We start from the raw sequence: 27,392 nt of genomic DNA on the forward strand, positions 1-27,392 counted from the left end.
CAATTTTGCAGAGGATGCTTGGTTGCACATTTCATCTATAAACCTTTTTCTTTGAGAGAGTTACAGTGGGAACAGACAGAGTTGGAAAAAAAATAGCAGGTTACTTCTACTCTGCAAAAAAAAAAAAAAATTTAAAAGAAGGTTAGAAATTGAATGTTTCGGCTGTACAGCCTGCATCCATGGTGTAACGCAGGGTATACAGCTGTAAACGTTTCTAAGTTCTTTTCAGTGTGAGAAAGACCTTTACCTCGGTTTTTGCAGATGCATAATGATACAGGTCTGGAGTAACTCGGTTGGTCAGACTAGAATTTCCTTTGGGAAGAAAGCAAGTCATCTTAGGCCAACTGAAACACATAATCCCTCCATTCTGTGCAGAGACTTACTTTAGTGGGATATGTCAAGGGAATATCTAGACTAGCTGCCTCCTCCTCCTCCTAGAGATCATCCCAGACTGTTAAACTTCCCACATGGTCACTGGCATTTCCCTTTTTACACTTCTTATGTGAACCACAGATTGGTCAAAAAGAAAATACATGTGAGTTTAACTACTGTATAACTTTATAAGGATGGGATCTTTTAATGATCATTTCCCAAGGTAATAGGTTGAGAAAAAAAGGGAAAAAAAAAACTGCTGAACAGCAGTTATGGCATTCTTACCTATTGCCATTCAGAAAACGTTTTTAGTACTTTGTTTAGTAAATAGAACAATGAAAAAAAGTGTTATTTGCCCTACTTAAAAGTGTGCATCACATTTTAGATTCCAACTGTGCCTGTGTCCTTAAATCGCATGGTTTAATATTATTGATAATAATAAACACATGCATTGTGCACTTTCTATTACCCTTCCCACCCCTTTTCTCTTTCCAGTTCTACAGAGCTGTCCAGGCCATGCAAAACATGACAAGTTTCACAATGTCATACAGCTACGTTTAATAAGAGTTGCTTATTAGTACAGAAAAAGGTCCAAACTACAAACTTTAAGCAGTTGTAAGCAACAGCAGTATTGAGCTCCATGTTTAGACATAGAACCATAGCTCCATACAAGCAAAGTTCCAAGCCAAAAAAATCAAAGCCTTTTCAAGGTAACCAATCATAAAAACTAAATAATTAAAAATAATAAACAACAAGTAATTGAAAAGTTACACTCAAAAGTAGTGGTTAGTCTGAGAACCTTTGTGAATAGCTGCTGTCAATTATATGGCTGAAAGATCACACCACAACACTGTATACCCTAACAGAACAATATAATTGAAAAGTGGATATCAAAGTGTGCATTCACTTTTTCATTTACCATTAAATAAATGGCCACAAACTGACAGTATCCAGTGAAACCCACATGTCTGGCCCACCCACCACTGTAATACTTTATCCCCAACTTCTTGAGCACAGCAGTTGCCAGTTTGTTAGGGTATAGAGCAGTTGAGTCACAAAATGAGCCAAAACACTCAGTGGCATGATGCAGATAACACTGTTGCACAAAGCTGGAGAGGAACAGTTTGGTTAGTAATACAAAAAATAAAACAAAACAGTGGTTATCCTGACTCTAAAAACTAGTACAAAAGGTAACATCTACAAACAAGACAGCAGAAGCATAAAGAAACACACTTGTTGTCATCATCACCTATCTGAAATACTATTTGACATACCATCTAGTTAGGGATGTCACAATGTTGAGGTGATAATGTGATTGAAATATAATTTTAGTATTACTGGAACAAATAGACAGATGGAGATTATTCTGTAGGTATTGATGGAAGCCAACCTAGCCTTATTTGACACCAAATTAGAATGTGCCTTTATTAGTTAATGTGGCAAAGGAGATACAATTGAGAATTTTACTCGGCAATAGGACACACTGACTTTGTGACCTCTATTAATAAGAGAGGTTTGTGTTAAAATCAATGCCCAATGTCCAGATTTAAAATGGGTGGTAGGAATGTGTGTTCAAATTTACATGCTTCTATAAAAAATGAATCCAGCCATATCACTCTTTAAATTACTACATCACAAATTGCAATGAACGAGGCAGAAACTAATTATCCACATGAAACCTGTTAATTATAGGAGACACTCTCACTCACACCCCTATCTAGTCAATCTAGATTCCCTAATTAGCATAATGTCTCTGCAGGGATGTGAGATGCAACTTATAAAGAAATTAGAACCATTATATAGACCAATAAAATACAACACTAAAAATGTGTGATTTTAATTTCTATGGTGAAGTCTGTTTTAACTGAGTGGAAAGTATCTAGTGCAGAATTGTGCTATTGTTTAAAGCAAAATGCTTATGTTCGCTAATAGTTCACAAAAGGGCATAACAGTCCATATATGAAATATTACTCTCCTTCACTCAAAATGTTTTATGTAGCACCTTTGTACATTGAACACCATTCCAAGGAATATTACAAATAGAGAACATTTGTACAACTGTTTAAATGTGGAGCACAGCCATTTTGACTTGCTCATGGGCCCTCCAGTGACAGGGACTGAACCTGCAGCCTTGCAGTTAATAGTCCCTTGATTTAGCCATTTTGCCACACAGCCTCTTTAAATCATTTTCAAACACCATGACAGAGTAGACAGTTGTTATGCCAGAGTACTTTGGTATCATGATCATCATCAATAACAGCTTTTTGTTCCAATTAAGGTGAAACGTTAATTTGATCTGTTCTGGGCTAGAACCTAACTTTGCCAATTTTCATTTTAGATAATTTAATTAGTTTTAAATTTCTACCAAAGCTTTGTTCATAAATTAACCAAAAACATGCACAGCTGTCTTGGAGTTTAGAGAATTCATTATCTGTAAACCTCTCTGGATTATATATTTTATATATTGACTATTTCTAATTATTTAGCTAAAGGATAATTACAAAGTAAAGGTGCAAACAACTAAGCAATTCCAACATGATACAGTGCTATTGTTCACTTCCTATGTTCAGCAAAAGGCATAACTTAACTAACGAGTTAATGAACATAAAGCAGCACTGTCCCTTTTTAATTTAAGGGCAGTGTTGATGTCAAATTCCGAAATTCAAGTAGTTGGAGTAGCAATGAACAGTCTAGGGCATTCTAGACCAAGGATTTTATTTAAAAAAAAAACTTACTATGGATGAGCCTTTGATTAAATTTTCAGCTGTAAATTTAGTATGTTAATTGAAAAGGAATTGCACACTACACTTGAAGCAAGATCCTGCAACCTTGTTTAGGTGACAAGGAGTTAAAATATATCTACTAATTAGTACCATATAATTTGGTTAAATATCACTTAATTGATCACACTCTCGTGTTTGCAACTTTTATTAAAATATTTGGTAATTTACAAAACATAATGAACACAATAAGCTGCTTTGAATCCCAAAACTGAATGTTAGAATGTGCATGTTACAGTTAGTTAACATATGTACTGTATGTGAAATTGCAATCTTGACCTTAAGAGTTTTGTATAATAAACATACTTAGACATTCGTCAGATTGTGTTAAATTTAAAGTTTGGGAGCCTGATGCATAATCATGATTACTATTGTTTGTGACTTATTGATGTTTTATTTGTATGAACTTCCTCCTATCAAATTCCATGCAGATGACATTGTTATGGCAATCTAGTACAGATACACTGTAATTAAAACCTTTGTTGGAATGAAACCCTGCAGTCACGTAAGCCAATAAAATAGTGGAAAAAACATCCTAAATAAAATCAATCTGTACTGCAAAAATTGTAATTCTTATAGAAAAGGGAGTACTGAGTTAAAGTGCAAAAGCCAACTCATTAATAGGTTCTAAAATGAGTGGTTACATCATACAGTTCAATTGTGACATCCCTATAATTAACCAAAGAACATATTTTTGAAACACATTTTCCCCATCACAATGTAGTAACAATTTTGTTTGCTCCATTCAGTTTCTCTTTTTTATTGCCCGCTCATTCATTTACATCTCCAATCATGCTACATGTACATGACGAAATTACCATTTTCTTTGTCATTTTACATGATATTGTAAACCACACCAGCAAGTTAATACATAAAGCTCTTGCATTTCAAAAAGCTAGACACTTTTTGTAACATTATTACAAAGATATTCTGCTTCAAAAATAAACAAATTATACTTTTAAAGAATTAGCATCATAAAATTAATTTATTCCAAGTAAAAATACAAAATAATATTAATGACATTGACCAGATATGAAAGTCTCTCCCAGAAACGACTACATTAATGGCTGATAAATGAAGGTTTTAAGGAAAATACAAAATAAAAATGAAAAATGTTAATATGTTTTAATTTTTTTAGCAAAAAATCTCTCTAAAAATAACAATGAAAATTGTTTTTTCAGTACAAAGGCTACATTACTATTGAAAAAATACCAGCATGAAGAGTAGGTACATATACAGTAGAAAATGATCTTTGTGAATCACAATGTTTGCAATGAAAATAAATCTGCAATAGATTTATGCCTTTTTTCTCTTTTATACAAACAGTACAAACAGTATTGCACATTACAACACATAATTGATGTTCAGTTTGCCTTCAAAAAAATCAGACTAATTCAAGTGTCACATGAAAAGAAGGTCACACAAGGACCTGATGCACCAATGGGCTCTAAACTCAATTAACATTTTGAACACTTTTTATTTTTAAAAAATATCATTCTTTATCACTCTAATACCCTCATTTTTCTGAATATAAAGTAAACAAAAATTGGGACACTTCTTTACAAAAGAAAAGGGAGTATATATATATGTATGAATATATATATATATATTTAGAAACATAAAAAAGTTTATTAAAAAATAACATGAACAGAAGATTTCTTTCACAATTCTGGTCAGCATAATAATAAATGATTAATTATATTTACAAAATAAGGGAAATATCTTCAGTAAATTGTCTCTCAGCACCTTGTTGAGATTTATACACCTTGAGTTTTATTTGACTTCAAAAAAATCAGTATTAGTTTCCTCCATATTCTCTCTGTATATAGCTATATATTTTACAACTCCATGGCAATGCAGATGAGGGGAAAATTCTTTACAGACACATTCGTTTTAACCACGGCATTTAGGTAGACTCTGTACTATTTCTCATTATATTAAAAATTATAAAGCTCTATTTCCTTCAGTTTTTTTGTCAAAAAATCTAACAAAAAAGCAAACAAGCATGAAAAAAATAAAATTACTTATCTGTTAAATCATTTTCTTGCAGAATTAAATTAATATATATCTTTTTCTGAATAAACTTACTTAGAAAATATCAAATTCTCTTATTTCAAAATTGAGGTATTGCAAAAGATCATGTCAGTCAGAAAGCACACATTATCTAAAAAAGTAATAATAAAAAAGAAATAAAAATAAAAGCAAACCAATATTTTCAGCTGACTGTTGAAACTGTCCAGATACAAAAAAGTAGTGCATAACAAATGTCATTTACAGATAATGTGACAACATAAAAAAAAAAAAAATCCCAACTGGGCAAAAACATCCATCTCAAAGTAAAGCCCAGAGTTAACTTCCAAAGGGATATTAGTAATAATAATAATAATAATAATTAAACTGATAGATTATCTTCCCAATATAAAATGCAGTATTTGTCTACTTTTTCAAAAACAAATCCCCTTCATTCTCAAGAAGATATTTGCAGCTAGACAAAAAAAGGACAAATCAGACAAAAGAAAAATACCACAAAACACAGACTTAAAAACTAAACTTAATCTTGCGGGTTCATATCCATTCAGATTGTCCCACAGCTGCTTAAAAAAATAAAATTAAAATAAAAACACAGAACTTAGTGTACAATATTGCCCCCATCCATTTTCTACGCTCCTTCTGCTCATGAGCAAATGCTGTAATGAATAGTACACTGGCTTCCTTGCAATGCAATCAGCAGCCTCACACCCATCCCACGTGCGATTAAATATTTTGTGCTAATCATATTCCTACCAGAGCAGGTCAAGTGTAAATAGTTCAAGCTTTGCAGGATGCATCTGGGGTTTTAAGGGAGTAGGATTTTTTTCTAAACCCAGAAAGTATACATATCTCCATTTTGACTTTTGTTCAGACCTTTCTTGAGCAATGATTTTGTATATACAGTTAACTCTCTCTTTATCTACACCCATGTATTACAACCATCTAGTTACTAGTAAAAATGTGCCTACCTTGTCTGACAAATGTTGTAATGATTCATATAATGTATATAGTGTGTCTCTGTGTGCATTTTCAGTGTGTGAAGAAAAGTCATTTTGTGAGCTCTTTGGTTTCTGAGCATGACATATTGAGCTGTGCAAATAACCAATCAATACAAAACTCGAGCTCATGTATGTGTGTTTTTGTGTATGTATGTGTGTGTGTTTAAATACATTTTATACACACACACATATACATTTTAGCAGTGTTTTAGAGCATTAGATATATTGTATGCCAGACATTAACAACGGTTATAGCAAATCACAGTACTAGGCATAATCACCCTACTATTTAAAAAAATTGCACATTTGTATATTAAAGATCACTGCAAAATTGCTTCACCTACCATAAAAATATTTTTGAAGGATATATATTACTACAGCTATTCTCATAATTATAGTTCAGTGTGGCTTGTTAATGCATTGAAATGGATTCTAAATCCACATTCATTAAATTACGACATGCCTTTTGTCAGTTATTTTCCAATTGTTTGCTTACTTTTTTTAATATGTTTATCCATTGTAAATAAATTATTTTTCGACCACCTATATTCTTAAATCCTTCACGCACAATGGGCAAACTTATATAAAAGACATGATTAATAAGTTGTACTGCGTGCAGCCAACTGATCGTACATGCAGTCAAAATATCTACTGACCTTCCTTTAGATTTGCCTCATGCTGTACTGCTTCATTTCATCAGCAGCTTTTAAACTTTATTAAATACATATTCTTTATTTTTTTTTTAATTCTAGCCTGAATAAAGTAATATGGTATTAGTAATACCACTTAGCAGCAAAAAAGCTATTGCAGCACAGATTTACATAACACTAAAGAACCTAAAAAAATGCAATAATAAAAAATATAAAAAAATAAATCAAATTGAGCTTATGAGGTATTATTTAAGTCAAAATGGAGAGCAAATAAAGGCTTATTTGTAATGTGTGTATTTTTCAATTCTTCCAAACTACTGATTGCTGACAATTTGTTTTGCTACATATTTTGCCAACTACTTTTTTTGTTTTCCTATTTCCATACCTTTGGTGTATAACCCTAGGGGGAAAATCACAACCTTTGTGAAAACAAGTGCATGCTCCAGTCACATAAAATGATAGAAAAACAATATATAAAATAAAAAAATAGATATACTGTATATTTTAACCACTTCAAAAATTAGCCTGGCATTGGCTATTAAGGACAGAAAAGCACTGAAAACTATGGAAAAGTGACTTAAAATAGGACTATTTCAGTACCAAGCAGATGTTGCGTGTTTAGGTGCGTCAAAGTGCAAATTCTGTACAGTTAAACTTTAAAGATTTCAATATATCAGACACCAAGGTCGAGATAAATGAATTAAAAAAAATGAAAGACCCATATTTTTATTTGTTGAATCTGAGGAAGAATGCACCAATTTTCAGGATGCTCCCTGCCCTGAGGCAGTAGATTTTGCATTCCTCCTTTTGCTTTCCTTGGTTTGGTCAGCACAGGTTGCTGTCACAGGGCCAGTAATCAAAGCTTGCCAGTGTTTCAGCTCCAGCGGAAAGAAACGTGACGAGGCCGGTCTCCTCCTTCCTTGACCAGGGGCTTATGGAACTCCCTGCCTGCACGTGAGTGGATGCTTGCCCAGCAATATTCACAATAATACTGCAGACAGGTCACATTGGCACAAAAGAATGGGGCAAACTTTCCACCACAGCGAGCTCCCTGGCATTCATCACACATCTGATCATCCAAGACATATGGCTTTACTTCAACCTGAAAGGGGGGAAAAAAAGACACACACATACATGCAGAAATTAAAATTAGATCTCTTTTGTGTTACTTTTGTTTTGCTTTTTTCTTACTTGTTTACTTTTAGTGTTACTGAAATTCAGCACAACACATTTACATTACTCTGATTTTACAAATTCCGTAGAACATTTCATCCAATGCCAGAATTGCATGTAAATGGTAAAATGCAGTCTCTTTTAAAGTATAACTGAGAACAGCTATGTTGCATTACTAGACTCTTCCAGTGCATTTATATAATCTTGGTGAGGGGGGAGGACAGTTGCATAGTCTCGGATACGCAGTGACTCAGTCACTGCAGTCTGCAGCCTTGCCTAGAAAAATTTTAGGGGTGGGTTCTGTGCGCATGAGAGCTTATAACCATTTAGTACTTACCTGGAATTACAGTGCATATAGTGCAGTGATGAGGAATAAAAACATGGGTGTTTTGGACCATGCAAACAAAAAAGCGGCTCATCCATCTGCCTTGTATTTTACATTCCATAATAGAATAAAAAAAGAAAAAAAAAACATCAAGATAGCAACTAAACTAGCCTTACCCATATACCTTTTGCATGAGAGCTGGCTCTGTCAGGCTATATGTTATTGTCAGAAAAAGGAGAATGGTAGTGGTACTTTGACAACTTTCTAGCACAATTTCACATTTTTAAACAGTTGTGTAATATGGCATCTACTCCAGGTAGAAGTGTAATGTGACATCATCTTAAGGAACAAGTTGTTTAAATTTAGGCTTATGAACTGCCAAATGAGCTCAACATGCTTCACATAGTTGGTTCTAAGTAAGGTATATTTGTCAAGAAACTGAAAATTTCATAAAATGGTGTCAATTGCTGTCTTGAGAGAAGTGGGAAAACTGGTTCTAACCAGGACAGAAAAAGAAGGGTAAGGCCTAGATGGGTAACTACATAAGAGGATAAGGACACCAGAGAGTCTGTAGTTTGTTTACAGGTCCTCAGTTGACTTCTTCTTTAAATACACACTAAATACCAATGTAATCTACAATAGAGAAAAAGACAAATCCAGGATGCTGAGCATAAGTACACTTTTCCAGTCATCTTCTGGCCATTGTCTGTGTTCTTTTTTCCGGTTTAACATTTGCTGGTTTCACATGTGGATTTAGCTTTGAAACTCTGCCTCTAAGGCCAGTGTCCCAGAATAGTCTTTTCTCTGTTGCTGATAAGAATGGTATGTGGCATATATTTAAAGAAGTTGACTGAGGACAAGTAAGGTATTTGGTTCTCAAGCTACAAATTCTGATGTCTTTCTTATCTTATGCATTTGTGCACATGGGTCTTCTACCTTTTTTCTATACTAGTTAGATCCAGTTTTCCCTCTTTTCTCAAGGCAGAAACTGTATAAAATACATCTTCAGTTTCTGAACAGGCTTCAGTGGTGATAATCCAGGTTTCTCTAATAACCAATTAACATGTAAACATGACTAATGGGAGATAATCTAAAGGAATTCACCATTAGGATACTGAAGGAACTGCTGCTGAAAATGGGGCTTTACAGCCATATATAAATAATACATTAAAAATCAGTCATTTAAAGCAGTATTAGCCATTGCAAACACCAGAAATGTTTTGGCTATATTTTAATTTAATGGTATCTTAATAATAATTTCTCTCAAAAACATGAAAATTTCTGGGTGACCCCAAACTTTTTAACGGTAGTGTAGGTGAACACAGAATTGTAGATTGTAGATTGACTGGTAAACAGCTCCTGCTTCATCACTTTGCAAAGGTACAGCACTCAACTCACTAAACAGCTGCCACTTCTTCAATTTGCTTTTCAGTCTTCATGTTCCCCTTCTTCCATCCATTGTAAACAAGATTGTAAGAAAGAGAAACTTGAACTCCTCCACTAACATCAACTAATCATTCAAGTGTGTGCTGAACATCACAATCAGATGAGACAAAGAGAACATCATTATCTGCATAAAACAACAGTGCTACCCCCAGCATCCCTAACTGGACGTCCTCAGCTACACCTTGATATCTTTTGCACCACAAACAGGAGTGATAACAGGACACAGCCTTAATGGAGTCTGACACAAACAGTGAGTAGCTCTCACTGCAGTCATAAAGGGAACAAAAAGCACACAAGAGCAGCCCCGTTACCCCAGTGTTTTGTTGACACGTTTATTTTTTCCACATCTACAAAACACATCATACTCCCATGCACCTTTCTGTGAGGGTGGGGTTTGTGTACCTTGGGAATGTAGGGTCTCCTTTGGCAAACAGGTTTGGGCTGAAAGATCAAACAAACAGCCATTCACAATGACCCTCATGACAGTAAACATTAAAAAACAGTATACCCTTCATGGGATAATATTAGTGGGACCCACACCTGGAGCTAGACAAAGAGATGGCATTTGCTGACAGGCGCCTGGTGTTCAGGTAAACCACATAACCCAGCCGGGCTTAATCCGAAATAGTGATGTGAAGGAATGTTGTGGGTTGTTCATTTACAAGACAAAATGGTAAGAGTAGGGTGTAATGCCAGATTAGTGGAAGCATAGGCAGGAAAGATTCCACAGAACAGTGCCAGATTACTATATCACAATGTGTATGTTCTATAGCCAAACCAATAATAAATAAAAAATGTGTTTGTATCTAATAATTAAAATATCAAAATGATTTATTCACACATTTAGTATTCAATTATATTATATTGGAGGCCCTAGTATTACATCACAGTGAAAATTACATACTTTCAGAGATAAGGTTGTAAGTTGTTACTAGGGTTGTACGTACTGTGGTAAAGACAACTGTACTTTGGGCATGTACACCTCTCTATAATCTTATGGTCTAGTCACCACTTGTACTTATTTGTACCTTTTTTGTCTAAGAGTTCAAGGTGGAATGAGAACAGGCTGGGCAAGAATTTCAAGTTCACCCAATGGATACAGGCATATACTGTAGTATGAATGGCACCTCTCCAGTTTGCATAGAAGAGGAAAGGTGGGAGATATGTGTAACTTCAGCACATCCTCAAGCATTTTCAGAGGAGTACTTGTGGCAAATTCTGCAGATGTCTTGAAAAGCTTTGACAAATAGTACTATAACATAATAAATATCCAGAATACCTAGTATTTCAAAAGCTGTGATTAAAATATCATCAACTGATGTGCCAAAAATCAATTAATCAAGTGTAACATCTTGAGTTATTTTTGGTGTCTGATTTATTGTATTTAAATGTACATTGTAATAGCTATTATTTACCATGATTAATATTACCATTGATCCTGCACTTTTGACAGATAGTGTAAATACCACCACATCCCAACTCATCTCTCTCTATTATAAAAAAATCCTGGAGAGAAACAGTAGGGCAACAAGATGTGATCTTCATGTTAAGATCATGGAAGACACTTAAAAGACCTGTGAGACTAGAGAGATTGGCCACGGAGCATCTCATGGGGACCTTAAATATGAGACTTTGTGCCAAGAGATTGACCCAGGATCGTCTCGCGATGACGTAGAACATGAGATTCTTGCAAGACACGCCCTACTTACAACCAAATAAGAGCACGGGCAGCAACACACAGATCCAGCGCATATAAAGCATATAAGGACAATACATTATAAATGAAACGTAGACGACTAAGCAAAGAAGAAAGCAGTGCGGAGAAAACAGACTCAAAAGCGTTGGAGAGAAAAAAAAGAAAAAGAATAATCTTGGTCTAAATTCAGAAAATAAGGAAAGTAATTATCAGCCCAGAACAAGTGGAATTGGAAAGAAAAAAAAAAAGTACGTCCAATCCAGACGTTGGCGCTATACACATGCAGAGCAGGTTAGAGAGATTATGAAAGCAGTGGAATTTGAAAGGCTCAAAAAAAAAAAAAACAAACATTGGTGTGATACACATGTGTAGAAAGTTAAAGAATATGAAAGTAGGAAAATTAGAAAGTATAAAAAAAAAAAAAAAAGTAAAGATGGCAAACAAACGGAAATTATTACAAGAAAAAGAGAAAATAATCACCACGGACCAGGTGTCATTGAAAAAAAGCAGGATAAAGCAAGGTCAGAAATAAAAGACAGAGTAGAAAACAAAGTAAAACATCATAAAAAGGTTAAAAAACAAGGGGAGCAAACACATGTAGAGCAGGTTAGAGGTAATGAAAACTGGAATTCAAAAGATTAAAAAAAACGTAGGCACAAAACACATGTAGGGCAAGATACAGAATATGAAAACAGAAAAAAATTACAGTGTCAAAACAAAGAAAGTAAACATTGCATTAGCGCAAAGAAAGAGAAATTATTACCCGGAGAAATAACGAAAAGGCAAATAGAGATCGAATATATGGACATAGGTGATATGTCAGAAGTATGTAAATATTGTATGGCTTTGAAGTTTAAGTCAAGAGAATTTCAAAAACGGAGTTTACCTCATATGCATTTATTGGTTATTTTGCAAAAAAAATTATTAACTGCTGATGATGTAGATCGTTTGGTCTGTGCTGAAATTCCAAACAGAGAAACCTATCCTGAATTATGGCACAAAGTCATTAAACACATGTCTCACTGACCTCATTAAAAAGATTCAGCACATTGGGACTCAAAAGATTCCAAATATTGTTTTTACAGAAGTTCTGAAATAAAAGTAAAACTAATGAAATAACAATTCAAAGAAAAAACATCTTAAAAGTGTGTATCCGGAAAAACAAAAATGAGGGTTGGCGAGCAAAGCAAGCCGGGGGCAAAGCCCCCTAGTAATTATTAATAACAATACCATTATGCAAAGCATCTGTTATAAATTGCCAGTTCACAGTTGTAGAGAGTGCAATTTGGCAGTGTGACATTACCTTAACCTGTACTGGTTGCTGACACATTGCCTCATCAATGTATCTATCAAAAGTAATGAATATCATCATTATTATTATTATTACTATTACTACAATTACTTTTACACAGTACTAATATTATCATCTTTATTATTACTATTACAACTGTATCATGGCTTGAATACTAAAACACTATTTTTTTTCTAAACATCAAACAATGAATCTATAATAGGTATTTCATCATAAATATATTTACCCAAATCATAGTATTTTTTACCATTGTTTTGTCTGACAGGTTTAGTTTACGTAGCTAACTGGGAAATACTTGTAGTAGTACAAACTAGTAATAAAATTCATGTAAAATTTATTTCTAGTGTTTTTCAGCCCAAGTGGCAAGATCTCACATTGATGAGCACAAATGGCATTACAGTAAAGACATACTATCAACAAGTTTCATTTATCCCTTGTTCCACCAGCTACTTTCTCTTCTTTAAAATATTGGTCCTTCACAATAGTGCTGTCATATTCATATCCTAACTTCATATATACTGTATTTAAATGTTAATTTTTTCAAATGCAGTTCAAAATTTGCAGTTAGCTTTGTGCTAACCTGAATGTTTTTATGCGACATTCTGTAATTTTGTTTTGTCAAAGTATTTCCCCCCCAAGTAAATCTACTGACAAAAAGTTAAAGAGACAAAAAAATCTAATGAAGTAAAAAAAAAAAAAATCATTACAAACTACAAATGGAGGGAAGGAATACAATAAGAAAGGAACCAAAGCTAAATTGTCACAAGGATCAAACAAAAAGAGAGCTCTCAAAAAGAAAGAAAAGAAAAAAAAAAATAGACCTTGTAAAGAAAAAATAGATATATTTCATAAAGACGTCAGGTAATACGAAAAAGATCAGAAAACTCCTTAAATGTAGGAATGCTAACCAAAACATTATATAATCGTATGTGCACCATAAATAACGGAAAAGAGACTAAAAGAATAACCTATATGTGTGTTATCAAACAACATGATAGTGTGGCTGTGGAGGGACTGTTCAGGGAGAAAAAAAGAAGATTGGCCACATTGCACTCTCTTTACCTTGATATTATTCAAACCTAGTAATCTATCACTGCCACTTGACCTATTCATCTTTTATGAAAGATTAGTTCAAATCAGGGTTGCAGGATGCCAGAGCACAACCTGTCAATACTGGGGTCAAGACAGGAAAACTTTGTTATATACAGTCATATGAAAAAGTTTGGGAACCCCTCTTAATTCTTTGGATTTTTGTTTATCATTGGCTGAGCTTTCAAAGCAGCAACTTCCTTTTAATATATGACATGCTTATGGAAACAGTAGTATTTCAGCAGTGACATTAAGTTTATTGGATTAACAGAAAATATGCAATATGCATCATAACAAATATAGGTGCATAAATTTGGGCGACAAAACAGATATTACATCAATACTTATTTGAGCCTCCTTTTGCAAATAACATCCTCTAGATGCCTCCTATAGCCTTTGATGAGTGTCTGGATTCTGGATGGAGGTATTTTTGACCTTTCTTCCATACAAAATCTCTCTAGTTCAGTTAAATTTGATGGCTGCGACCATGGACAGCCTGCTTCATATCATCCCATAGATTTTCAATGATATTCAAGTCAAGGGACTGTGACGGCCATTCCAGAACATTGTACTTCTCCCTCAGCATGAATGCCTGTGTAGATTTTGAACTGTGTTTTGGGTCATTGTCTTGTTGGAATATCCAACCCCTGTGTAACTTCAACTTTGTGACTGATGCTTGAACATTATCCTGAAGAATTTGTTGATATTGGGTTGAATTCATCTTCAACTTTAACAAGGGCCTCAGTCCCTGAACTAGCCACACAGCCCCACAGCATGATGGAACCTCCACCAAATTGACATTAGGTAGCAGGTGTTTTTCTTGGAATGCGGTATTCTTCTTCTGCCGTGCAAAGCGCTTTTTGTTATGACCAAATAACTCAATTTTTGTCTCATCAGTCCAAAGCACTTTGTTCCAAAATGAATCTGGCTTGTCTAAATGAGCATTTGCATACAACAAGAGATTATGTTTGTGGCGTAAGTGCAGAAAGGGCTTCTCATCTCCCTGCAATACAGATGTTCTTTGTGCAAATTATGCTGAATTGTAGAACAATGTACAGATACACCATCTGCAGCAAGATGTTCTTGCAGGTCTTTGGAGGTAATCTGTAGGTTGTCTGTAACCATTTTCCCAGTTCTGCGCATATGCCGCTCCTGTATTTTTCTTGGCCTGCCAGACCTGAGTTTATCAGCAACTGTGCCTGTGGCCTTCCATTTCTTGATTACATTTCCTGACAGAAACTGACAGTTTTAACCTCTGAGATAGCTTTTTGTAGCCTTCCCCTAAACCATGATACTGAACAATCTTTGTTTTCAGATCTTTTGAGAGTTGCTTTGAGGATCCTATGCTGTCACTTCAGAGGAGAGTGAAAGGGAAGCACAACTTACAATTGACCACCTTAAATACCTTTTCTCATGATATGGACACACCTGTCTATGAAGTTCAAGGCTTAACGAGCTAATCCAACCAATCTGGTGTTGCAAGTAATCAGTATTGAGCAGTTACATGCATTCAAATCAGAAAAATTACATGGGTACCCAAATTTTTGCACAGCCAGTTTTTCACATTTGGTTTAATTTCATACAACTAAGTACTCAGATGTTCCTAGAAAATGAGACATACCATTGTTATCTTTTTGTTGAAAGTAGAGTAAATTATGCAGGCGGAGAGGGGTTCCCAAACATTTTCATATAACTGTAAACTTTAAGCACTTTAAGTGTTTGTGTGTTTCAAAAACAGAACAATTGAATTTACTATTGCAATTATCACTAATTACCTGGGTTCACTTCCCTGGTCCTCCCTGCGTGGAGTTTGCATGTTCTTCCTTTGTCTGCGTGGGTTTCCTCCGGGTGTTCCAGTTTCCTCCCACAGTCCAAAGACATGAAGGTTAGGTGCATTGGCAATCCTAAATTGTCCCTAGTGTTTGCTTGGTGGGGGTGTGTGTGTGTGTGTGTGTGTGTGTGTGTGTGTGCCCTGCAGTGGGCTGGCACACTGCCTAGGGATTTGTTCCTGCCTTGCGCCCTGTGCTGGCTGGGATTGGCTCCAGCAGACCCCCGTGACCCTGTTTTAGGATATAACGGGTTGAAAAGTAACCAACTGACTGGTTTGAAGTTATTTAGTGGAAACTTTTATGCAAAATGACACTAAAAATTCAATATACAAAAAATACATTTGAGTGATTGGATTGGTAGTTGGATCTAGGGATGTAACAAGAATGAATATTTCAGTACTAATTTGGTACCAAAGTTCTGAAAAAGTAATTGTACCAGCTTTTTCACAGTATCTGTAGTGCTGAGAAAATTGGTACTACACTCATGCATCATTGCAAGTAGACAAATTACTCTGGAAGGCACAATAATATTTGATAAAAACGTGAGCAAAAAACTTCATGTAAAAATGGCTTACAGTGTTGATAATACAACACCACATCAACACAAGTCGAAAAACAGCAGAGGTTATGTCTAAAAAAGCTTTTGTGTTTGTACAAGAAAATTTAAGCATGTAATTTCAGGAATCATCTATATATGTAATTCACTAAGGCAAGACACCTATGGAAAGCACGCCAGAAGGGGCGTGGATTCACTAAGCCGCTGACAAGTAAGACACCTATGGCGCACGCAGGAATGAGCCACACCCACCAACTCCAAGACCACTGGATATGACGACAACTCGCAGAGCCACACCCACCAACTCGGACGTGACGACACAGAAAAAACGGCGTCATTTATATTCGTCTGCCGTAGAGGCCACATGCAACTCCGAGCCACGTTGACTGTTCATAGAGGCATGTTTCTCGCAGAGGTTAATCGCCATATGCAGCGTGTTAAACGGCTTGCGAGGGGTATCCCATGGGATTCTTAAAACAATCCTTTACAACTGAGGTTAAAACACAATAAAGTAAGCAGTCTTTAAAAAACGAGTTTTCGGTTACGAAGCACGACCGCGTGCACCATAGCAAACTGTTTTACATGCTACATACAGCAATTCGCGCTACTACCGTGGTCGGGTGTCTTGGTGGATTATATATAGACAAGCAGCCAAAACCGCACAGGGCAATGAAAAGTCTACATGAGTCACAGGTGCATGTGGACTGTGCAAAGACGACAATGACTCAAGTGACGAGTTGGAGGTGGGCACATGAGCAGGCAGGGCGCGATGGCGTTCCGGCAGTTTTCAGTCACGGACGATTGTGTGTTGGTTCGTTCCGAGCATTGTTAAAATGTTGCTTTTCTTGCTGATTTATTACATTACCGATTTTTCAAATGTTAATTTTCTCCCTGTGCTTAAAAATCATTAAAAAAAAAATCGGCCTTATTATGCGGTGTATGGTACGCCTCGGGTTGGCTAGTACTTTTTATTAAAAAAAATGCAATACACACTTGTGTTATTCCACTTTTATCCCATTATGGAATTAATTCAGAAAAAAAAGTTGTGCATGCTTTGAGAGAGAAATAATGATATGGATCAAATGAGATGTAATCTAACTTGTATTGTCACACATTTCAAAGAGGACATGAAATGATAACGAGATTAATCACTTTTAAATAGTATCCTACACAGACCTGATAAATGAACGGAGGCTTTGTATTCATTCTACGATTGTAATAAGCAGTTCTACAGATGTCCATCAGTCCATAAATCCATCTATTTTTTTTTAACCAGTTTATACAGTTCAGGATTGCTCTGGAATGCAACTCACATGCATTCACAATTACATATATAGGACTGTGGGATGTGAGAGGACTTGCAGCGCTAAGAACAGTTGTGTCAAGTAAACAACACTTATACCAGTGATGCCATGAGTTGCTGTATTTGTAATTAATAAAGTAAAATGTATTTAGTGTTTGAATACTTTGAAGGATTAGGCACTTTTCTCTACTAATGCAACGTGTTCTGTGTTAACAGAAACATGTAATCGTTAGGACAATCAAAGCAGTATACTTTATTACTTCTTATGAATTTGCAAACAATGAATATGTGTAATTCATTTGGTTTTTGAAGGCAAACTAATGTTCTTTAGTATAACTCATAAATATAAGCACACATCAGATATTTGAATTATACATTGGAGAATATAGCGCAGTTTTACAGTTAACAGATTTATAGAGTACAGGTAACAACAGCCTGGGTCATTTCCAAGTCCTAGATTTGCACACAGGCATAAGCAGTAACACAGTGAGATCACTCATGCAAGAAACCATTAAATTGCAAAACAAAACCTATTTAACAGGAGTTCTGAATGGAGGATTAGTGGAAATCTGGTAAATCTGATTTCACAAAGGAGGCTTTAAAGTTGGAATAAATATGAAAAGATGGACATATTTGGAAAATTAAAGCACCTTGAGTCTGAAATTTGAAGTAATTTGATTAATCTGTTAAGTGTTACTCTTTAATAATAATTTTAATCAGACTTTAAAAGCATGTTGCTACAAAAACAGCTTTAACAAGCTGGTATAAATGAAAATATCCTGAATTATGTTTGAATTCACCAATTCAACAGTACACAGATAATGTTTTTGAATGTTTACATTTAGTATGTATTTTAAAGCCACAGTTTTCAGTTACTCGGCAGAATATATCAGAATAAATTTGGAATACGCACATGCTAAGTGAAAACTGATAGTTCATGATATAGCATTCTCTATCAACCCTATGCTGAAATTCCTTAACATTTATAAACTCCATGTTTATTGTTGCACTGGGACATCTCTGTCACACATTAAAATTCAAGCCTTGCATTGTATTTTTATGAATGACAATATGGGTTTGCTTAAATTATAGTTGGTGTGGCAGATGGCCGGGACGCCTCTTTACTGGAGTGACCAGGGGAGAGAGCTTATTCAGGATATTACTTCCCTCGGAGAGGTAGATGGCAGCCCCCTGGGTTGCAGTTGTGCCTCGGACTCCCACAGGGTTCCATAGGAGTTGGAGTTTGGCGCAGCCCTGTTGGGTTCATTGTGTGGCATCAGAGCTGCTGCTGAAACTGTTGAGCTCTTTGATGCAGCACTTCCACCAAACCAGGAAGTAGGTTCCTGCCGGAAGAAGGTTGTTGGACACCTGGAGCACTTCCAGGTGCCCTATAAAAGGAGCCAGCTGCCACTACTCCAGGAGCCAGGGTCGGGAGAAGGTGGGCTAAGCTTGCTGGAGGAGGAGTGGAGGTGAAAGAGAGGAAGACAAAGAAGAAGAAGAAAGAAAAGAAAGTGTTTTGTGCAGTGGTGTGAACTGTGCTTAACTGTGCTGTACAGGTGGGAAATGGGGAAAGGCATTTCCAATGTGGAAAAAGAAAAAATAGAAATAAAACGTGTGTGCTGAATTTGTGTCCTTCATCTGTCTGTGTTGGTTTGGGTGTCAGGAGCGCCTTCTGCAGGCCTCATTAGTTAACTACTTAATAGATATACCAGTATGTTAAAGTGGTTGTTACTGTTAGTATTAATACATTTTATATTGTATTACAGAAAAAGGCACAATATTGTTCACTTCAATAATGGAGGTACTTTAATAAAAAGCTATATGAAACTGGATTTCTGTTTTTGCTATAGTATCAAAAGGTATTGAATATCTTAAAATTTCACATTGTATTTGTATCAAATACAAATATTCTAGTATTGTAACATTTATAGTAGGATCCAACATTTCACCTCTCCTAATTAATCTCATACCACATAAGAATTGGTCCCAAGACTGTTGGACTCTGGAGAGTTACTTCCAACAACATCACGAGCCTAAAAGGGTTGCTTATAGCCATAACTGGACAGTGATATTGCTAACCTTTGTTTGCTCCAAGCCCAAACTTGGGTAGGTTCCATTCATGAAGGTTTCTCGCCTATTTGTGCCCTTGTCACAAAAACAAGCTTTTGAGAATCCTTGGCTCAGCATTAGCAAAGATGGGATACATCCTCAAGATGCCAGCTAGTTTAGGGTCTTAATGAGACATTTGGTCAACATGTCACTCTGTTGTGGGGAATGGAGAGGGGAATTCTGTTTGTGCATTCATAATGCTGATCTGCTTGCTCAAAGATAAACTGTGGCAACTCTCTTTTTAGATACCCTGATTACTCTATTGAGATAGTGTAGACTGGTCTCACAGTCTTTCTTGCAGTACAGAAGTTACACTAGAGCAACACTAATCCTACACCTGTTCATTGTCACAGCCACTTTCATCACAAGTTCAATGTATTTCACTCTATTTTTTTTTTTGCTAAAATGATAAAGTTTGGGGGCAGCACGGTGGCGCAGTGGTAGCGCTGCTGCCTCACAGTTAGGAGACCCAGGTTCGCTTCCCGGGTCCTCCCTGCGTGAAGTTTGCATGTTCTCCCCGTGTCTGCGTGGGTTTCCTCCGGGTGCTCCGGTTTCCTCCCACAATCCAAAGACATGCAGGTTAGGTGGATTGGCGATTTAAAATTGGCCCTAGTGTGTGCTTGGTGTGTGGGTGTGTTTGTGTGTGTCCTGTGGTGGGTTGGCACCCTGCCCGGGATTGGTTCCTGCCTTGTGCCCTGTGTTGGCTGGGATTGACTCCAGCAGACCCCCGTGAACCTGTATTCGGATTAAGCGGGTTAGAAAATGGATGGATGGATGATAAAGTTTGATTTTTATCAAGCCAAAATTATTACTTCAAAATTATGATACATATTTATTTATTTTGAGTTTGAAAGTGAAGCATATATTATAAATTCAAAAAACTACCCTGTTCTTGCGTTTTATAATGGAGTTATTGGGTACTGGGGTCCCAATTTGAAAAAAGCATTAAAACATACTGAATATGCTCATTTATTCTCTGTTGACAGCCTGCTCTGCTGGAATCAGAGATTATTGCATTCAACTGTGATCTCATTCTAACAAGGAAAACTCCATTCTTAAGGCCAGTGAATGACTAACTACAGCTCCAAATCAGCATTTTGTTTCATTAGCCACTCTTACTAGCCAAGTGAGAATATGTGATAATGAAATATTATGTCCATGGGTGATCTTTGCTTTGAGTTGTCTGCTGCTTCCATCAATGTAAGAACATAAGAAATTAAATTAGAGAAAACCATTCAGTCCATCAAGCTTGTTTTTTTAGCCAATAGAAAAGTTGTCCCAATATCTCATCCAGATGCTTCTTAAAATTTGTCAAGGTTCCTGCTTCAACTACATGTTTGGCTAGTTTTTTCCAGAATCCCACAACTCTTTCAGTAGTGAAATGCTTCCTGGCTTCAATACTAAACACATTTATTTCCATTGGTGTTCTCAAGTATGCGATTCACCGTTAAGCTAAAAGAATTCTGCTGGATCTACTTTATCAATGCCTTGGGGATTTTGAAGATCTGAATTAGGTCCCCCATGCAGCCTCCTCTCCTCGAGACTACACAGATTTAACTCTCCAAGTCTTTTGGACTAGGACATTTCTGGGAGGTACTTGATTTCACTGCTTTGTGCAGCTTCAAATGCTGAAATGCCTTTCTTATAATGTGGTGACCACAACTGCACACAGTATTCCAGAAGTGGTCCCATTATATAGTCGGAGCGCAATGTCCCTTCATTTATACACAAGAGATACAGTATAATGAAATAACCTAACACTGTCCTTGCCTTTTTAATAGCTTCTGTGTAGATGATGAAATCATGTCAGCATAACCCCCTAAATCCTTTTCAGAGTTGCTTCCTTTAGGACACTGGCTCAGAGCTTGGATTCATAATTGACATTTCTTTTGTCTATGTGTAGTACTTTAAACTGGTCTATATTAAACTGCATTTTCTAAGTGTTTGCCCATTTTTGCATATTATCCGAGTCTTTGAGAATTGTTTTGCTGGCTCCATGGTGTCCGTCATTCCTCCAATTTTAGTATCATCTGCGAAGTACACATATTTACTAACTGTACCAAAATCTATGTCATTAATATAAATCAGAAAAAAATATTGGTTCAGAACAGACCTCTAATGGACTGCACTGATGTCCATAAGTCACAAAGAGCACTTTTCCTCTTAAAAGTACTCTGCCTCCTGCCAGTTAAACTTGAGGTCAGGTTTTGTAGATTGATGCTTACAGGTTCCAGCTTTAGAATTAATCTTTGGTGTATGAGTACATCAAAAGTTATTTTGAAAGTCTATGTAAATTATGTTGTATGCTTTGCTTTTGTTAGATATTGCAGTTGCCAGTTAAAAAAAATCTGACTAGTTTGGCAAGATGTTCCTTTCATAAACCCATGTTGGCTGTTATTTAGTATATCATTTCTATAGGTACTTTTCTAATTTACCGGTATTTCTTATTATAATTTCTATAATCTTGTATAGTGCAAAAGTAAGACTTATTGATATGTAATTACCAGGATCCATTTGGTCTCCCTTCTTAAAGGCTAGAGTCACATTTGCAACTTTCTAATCCTCAGGTACTGCTCCTTTCTCAAATGGAATGTTCATATATGCCTAGTAATGGTTTATAAAGGACATCTTTCACTTCTTTCACTACAATTGGTAAAATCCTACCAGATCCTAATTAAAAATCTATGAACTCTGAGCTTGTTTTCCCTTCTGCATGGAACATTCCATTTATTTCTTCCTTTACAAACACTTTGGTGAAATGCTTGTTCAGTTCATTTCATATGTTCTTCTCATTTTCAATGATTTCACCTTTTGTGTCCATGAAATTTCTTAAATTTTATTGTCTTTCTACTGGTGTAGTACTCAAAATATTTCTTGCCGTTTGTTAGTGCTTCATTAGCAATTTTCTTTGCTCTCTCTTTTGACCTTTTAAATGTTTTTTTTTTGTTTCTTGTTGTAGTGTTCAGTATTTTTAGGTCAGAATTATTTCGCTATTTTTTGCTTTGTTTTTTTTTTAATACAGTGATCTTTTCAGTTTTACTTGTATTAGTAATGCCCTTATTTATTCATTTTGGATGATTTTTGTTTTATTGTTTTGTTTTATTGTTTTTAAGAATGCACTTACTTTGAGCCTGCAAGGAATATGTAGCAGACTTAGCAATATGATTTGTTTCAGCATGAGCTGTAACTAGAGATCTTAAATTTCCCTCATCGGTAGCTGGTCCATTGTTTGGGTTATGTGGGAAACTCTCACTCCAGGTAAGCAGCACACGGTTAATTGACTTCTGATCTCTGGAACGAGTATGTCCCTTTTCTGCCACTCATTTACTTTAACTTGAGTTGAATACAGCGTTTTTCATGGTTTTGAAGCAAAGTACAGCTGTGGTATCTTATTCCTCTTTTGATTGCATGACTGCAAATTTTATATGATATGGTCTGTTTCTTGTTGCTGTTCTCTTTAATTTGGACAGGAATATGATAAACTGTTTGCCTGGGTCTTCAGCCTTCTGTAGATTGGTTAGCAGCTGCTTTTCAAGAACACTAACCTTTGCTATTTTCACAGATTTATCACATATATAATCCAAGATCCCACCAAGTTGGACAGCTGTCCATATATTACATGTATTGTAGGTGATGGGTTTGAAACCCATTTTTTTTATAGTTTTCCTCTTTACCAAGTCATTCTTTTATGTCAGTAATCTTTTATGACAGTAAGGCCTTCGGTTTTGCATGTTTTTGAATTCAGTAGAAGTGTAGGCTATTAGGCCGCTTTTTTGCAGATGAGAAACAATTTCTACAGCTTCTTAAACACTCTTCTAGTGCAATTAAAGGAAAATACAGGGCCATTTCTTCTCAATTGTTTCTTCAAATTAATTATAAACAGACTTGTTTCCTTTTCTGGTACAGTAAAGGACACCATAGTAAACATAGATAATGGTATTCAAAGTAATACTAATGAGTGACTTTGAATGTGCCATGGTAGAAGGCATCAACAAGTAATTATTTTATGAGGAACAGCTACCTTGATGAAGTCTTCAAACACAATGACATAATGGATATATTGGGAATTGATCACCACCCAAAATATCCCCAGCCAGTAGTAATCATATTATTGAAGAAAAAAAAAAGTAAAACAGATTAACAGACAGCCTGTAGTCAGATTGACAGACGTGTAAAATGGTGGTACAAAAAGAGGCACATCATAATACACAGCATGCAACAATCTATTACAGATAGGTTATAGCAGCTCACAACCCAACTGAGTTATGTTCTATTTAAAAACTTGCAAGAAATAAATCTCTTCTGGACTGACGAATTTCAGTTTCTTGTAATCCACACTGATGTAAAACATAGTAAAAATGTAATGAATCCATCCTGCCAGGTGTCAGCAATGCAAGTTTGAAGTGACTATGTAATCATGTGGTGTATAGGTTTGCGGCACACAAAACATCCATTGATCTAAGCAGAGCAAAATTTTAATACAACTGGACATATGAACATTATTATCAATCTGGTGCTTTCCTTTTTAGTAGCAAATAAACATTTCAGTTGGAAAATGCTCATTTTCATATAAAGGGCTATGAATTCAGTTTAATGTCATGGTCTCAACTAAATGACATTGAACAGATTATTTAAAGTAGATATGCACCAACCATCAGTCTGCAACAACTATGGGACAACTGGAATCAAAACGGTATGTAGTGCCTTTGTATGCTACTTTAGTTACCTTCTACTGTACACCCTGATAAATTTAGTCTGTTCAGAAGCCAAATGGGGGGAAGAACATGTTGTTAGATGGGACTGCCTAATAAACTGGCTAGTCAAAAAGTTGAGTAAATTCTATCAATGCACAATTAAATTGTTTCACGATTTCAGAAAAACTGAATTTTATTGAAGGCACCACCCCAAGTGTAGAAATGTTTGCCTGTTACACTGATTATACAATCAAGATGCTGAAAAATAAAATTTCATTCATTCAAAAAAAAAAAGAAAGAAAGAAAGAAAAGTGGCTTCAAGGGACAGTGTCAAAGCAAAAGTTATTTTCTATTTGACAGATGATTAACACCAGATCTAACACTAGTAAAAGAGAAATTTACATGTGAAGCACAAGTATGCATATGGGTTTGATGTATTACTGCCCAACTGTTGAAAGGAACACATTGCAATGGATTATTTATTTCAAATATTTTGAAACAAAGACTAGTAAATTATATTAAAATGTGTTGGATTCTAAATAATGCACACATAAACCAAATTCACAAAGTTATAGACAACATAAGGCAAATAAATATAAACTAAAACAGCAAGCTTCTTTCACTCTATCTCTACAACCAGTCCTGTAACAGGCACCACTGCTTTCTTTCCCTTTTTACAGTATATATTGATAGCATTTTTCTAATCTTAACTCATTAGTCTGATAGCAGTCTCACAGTTTTAATTGGCCTGAAAGTGGTTTAAATAATGTGGCCCTCCAGGACAAATTTTACACGTATGACTTCTATTTTTGTGCAATTATCTAAAGGTTTTTTAGTTTTTCAAATAAGTACAACTCAACATGAAGTACTGGGGCTTTCAATAGGCCAGATGATACAATGCTAACTGGGTATCTCATAAAACCAAAAACAAAGCAACAACAACAAAACTATATTCACTTTGCACCTGCATTAATATACTAGTCTTGTTTCATGGGCAAGGAATATTTCCTGTAGTTATATGTAATTTAGTAAGAATGAACTTCTCGACACCTTTAAGAAGTCATTTACATGAGGCTACTTTCTTTTCATTCAAAATCAGGGATACAGTATCATCTTTGCTGCATACTCTGCATAACAAATGGTACTGTAGTCCTTTTCAATTTATATGATGCAAGTTTATATTTATTTGCATGCTAAAATATCAAGAAACATGAGGCCATAGACATAAATGGGTTTGTAAAATTCTTCCAATTCACGTAAAGAATTAGTGAATTTATTAAACCCACAAAAAAATTACATTTGACACTGAAGTAATTGTCCAGAGGAGTGGAACAGAACAAATTTAAAAGAGTGACATAGTTACATTAAATACAAAGTACCAAAAATAAATAAATCCTTTGACAGATTTTCTGTACACTATTGAAAGTTAAACACCACCTGCTGACACAGCATCATTTGACAAGCATAGACATGAAAAAATCGAATTAGTGGAGAACGAATAGCTCATTTTAAAATGTATTTACATAATTTTAATAGTCTGTCATTTCATTTTAATGAGTAATAATAAGTTATTCCTGCAGCACGTTTTGCATTTAAAGGTCTAGTAATATTGTTAGATAATCAACTTTGCATTAATGAAATGTTTATCAGAAAAACATGGACCATGCCAATAGACCCACTTAAATAGAAAGAGATATTGCAGAGATTAAAAAATAATATACACAGATAAAGGAATATTGTGAAGCCAACTTAATCTAGTTTATAGTCACTGGCAGATGCCCATTCCTTCAGATAGCCCACACGCTCACATACTCACAACCGGGACAGTTTGAAATTGGTACTCAACAAACCAGCACATCTTTGAGAATGTGGAAGGAAAACTCATACAGACATGGGGAGAGCATATAGACTACATACAACCAATGACCAAGTGCTGAATTTCAACTTGGGAATCTGGATACAATTGACTCCTATAAGCTCATTCTTATATTTACTTAAATGCAGATTTTGAATATTACTGTATTTCACTACAGCTTTCATTGTGTGAGAATGCAAAAAATTAATATTTAATGCTGTATATTTCTTGCACTAGAGGAAAAAAAAAGTATCTCTGAAATACAGTACTGGTCGAATTAAGATGATATCAAGCATATGGAATTTGGGGTGGGTTAGGGTGGGGTTGGTGGGGGTAGGGGTGGGTTAGGTGGGTTTTGGGAAGCAGCAGAAAGGAGAATAAATAATTCTCACTACAGTCCTCCACTAAAATGCCCTGCTTCATGCGTTTAAGTTCATCAGCAGCATTGCGCTTACCCGTTTGTCAATGTCATTGTGTTGCAGCTGGACAAAACGTGCACTGATAGCAGCAATGTAACTCTGTTGATTGGAGAAAGCCACCCGGCCAGCACCCTTCGGGTACTTAAGCTCTGGATCAGTATCAATGCCAGCATAGCAGACCCCTCCATATAACCGGTCCATGATCATAGCTAGTTCAACTGCAAGACAGAAGACTAATCAGAGCACTTCCCAAGAACACTGGCTAGCAGTATTACTGTACAGCACTGCTAGTTCATAAAATGATGATAACTTCATTCAGAAGAACTGCAAATTTCACTGTCACAACTAATTTAACAAGTATTGTATAAAACCTTTACTGTATATAAGTGCAGAAGAATTGTGTTTGTACCATTAAATTCATTTTCCTAAATAACTATTACAAATTTTATTTTCTATGAGGCAAGGATCCTAACTGAAAACCAAGGGATTTATTTTTTGATATATATCCTGGGTTGAGAAAATTGAAAAGATATGGAAGATATGGAAAAAGGTGTGGCAACCCCTAATCGGAGCAGCCGAAAGAAGAAAATGATGATCCTGGGTTGAGAAGTTTGGTGGGTGGGTTTACTCGTCAGTTTGGATTGGTCTTTTGAAGCTTTACTACAAGCAATTTATATAGATAAATAGTACTTTATGGTTTACTTAAATAATATGTATCTCAGAAAATGCATGGTCAAGAACCACTTTATCAGCCA

At 35.5% G+C, this 27,392-nt stretch overlaps 1 protein-coding gene across 7 annotated transcripts in view; it reads right to left on the bottom strand.

Moving 5' to 3' along the window:
* Nucleotides 1-905: 905 nt before the first annotated feature.
* cpeb3 (cytoplasmic polyadenylation element binding protein 3) overlaps nt 906-27,392 on the bottom strand; it is a 148,467-nt gene continuing 121,980 nt past the window's right edge. For all 7 annotated transcript variants that reach the window (XM_039770832.1, XM_039770841.1, XM_039770870.1 and 4 more), the window contains 2 exons: nt 26,674-26,855; nt 906-7,933 (listed from right to left, as the gene is read on the bottom strand). In XM_039770832.1, coding sequence (XP_039626766.1) covers nt 7,706-7,933; nt 26,674-26,855 — 410 coding nt within the window. In that variant the 3' untranslated portion in view covers nt 906-7,705. The remainder of the gene's footprint in view (nt 7,934-26,673; nt 26,856-27,392) is intronic.

Source organism: Polypterus senegalus, chromosome 1 (assembly GCF_016835505.1).
Source record: "Polypterus senegalus isolate Bchr_013 chromosome 1, ASM1683550v1, whole genome shotgun sequence".
Taxonomy (NCBI): Eukaryota; Metazoa; Chordata; class Cladistia; order Polypteriformes; family Polypteridae; genus Polypterus; species Polypterus senegalus.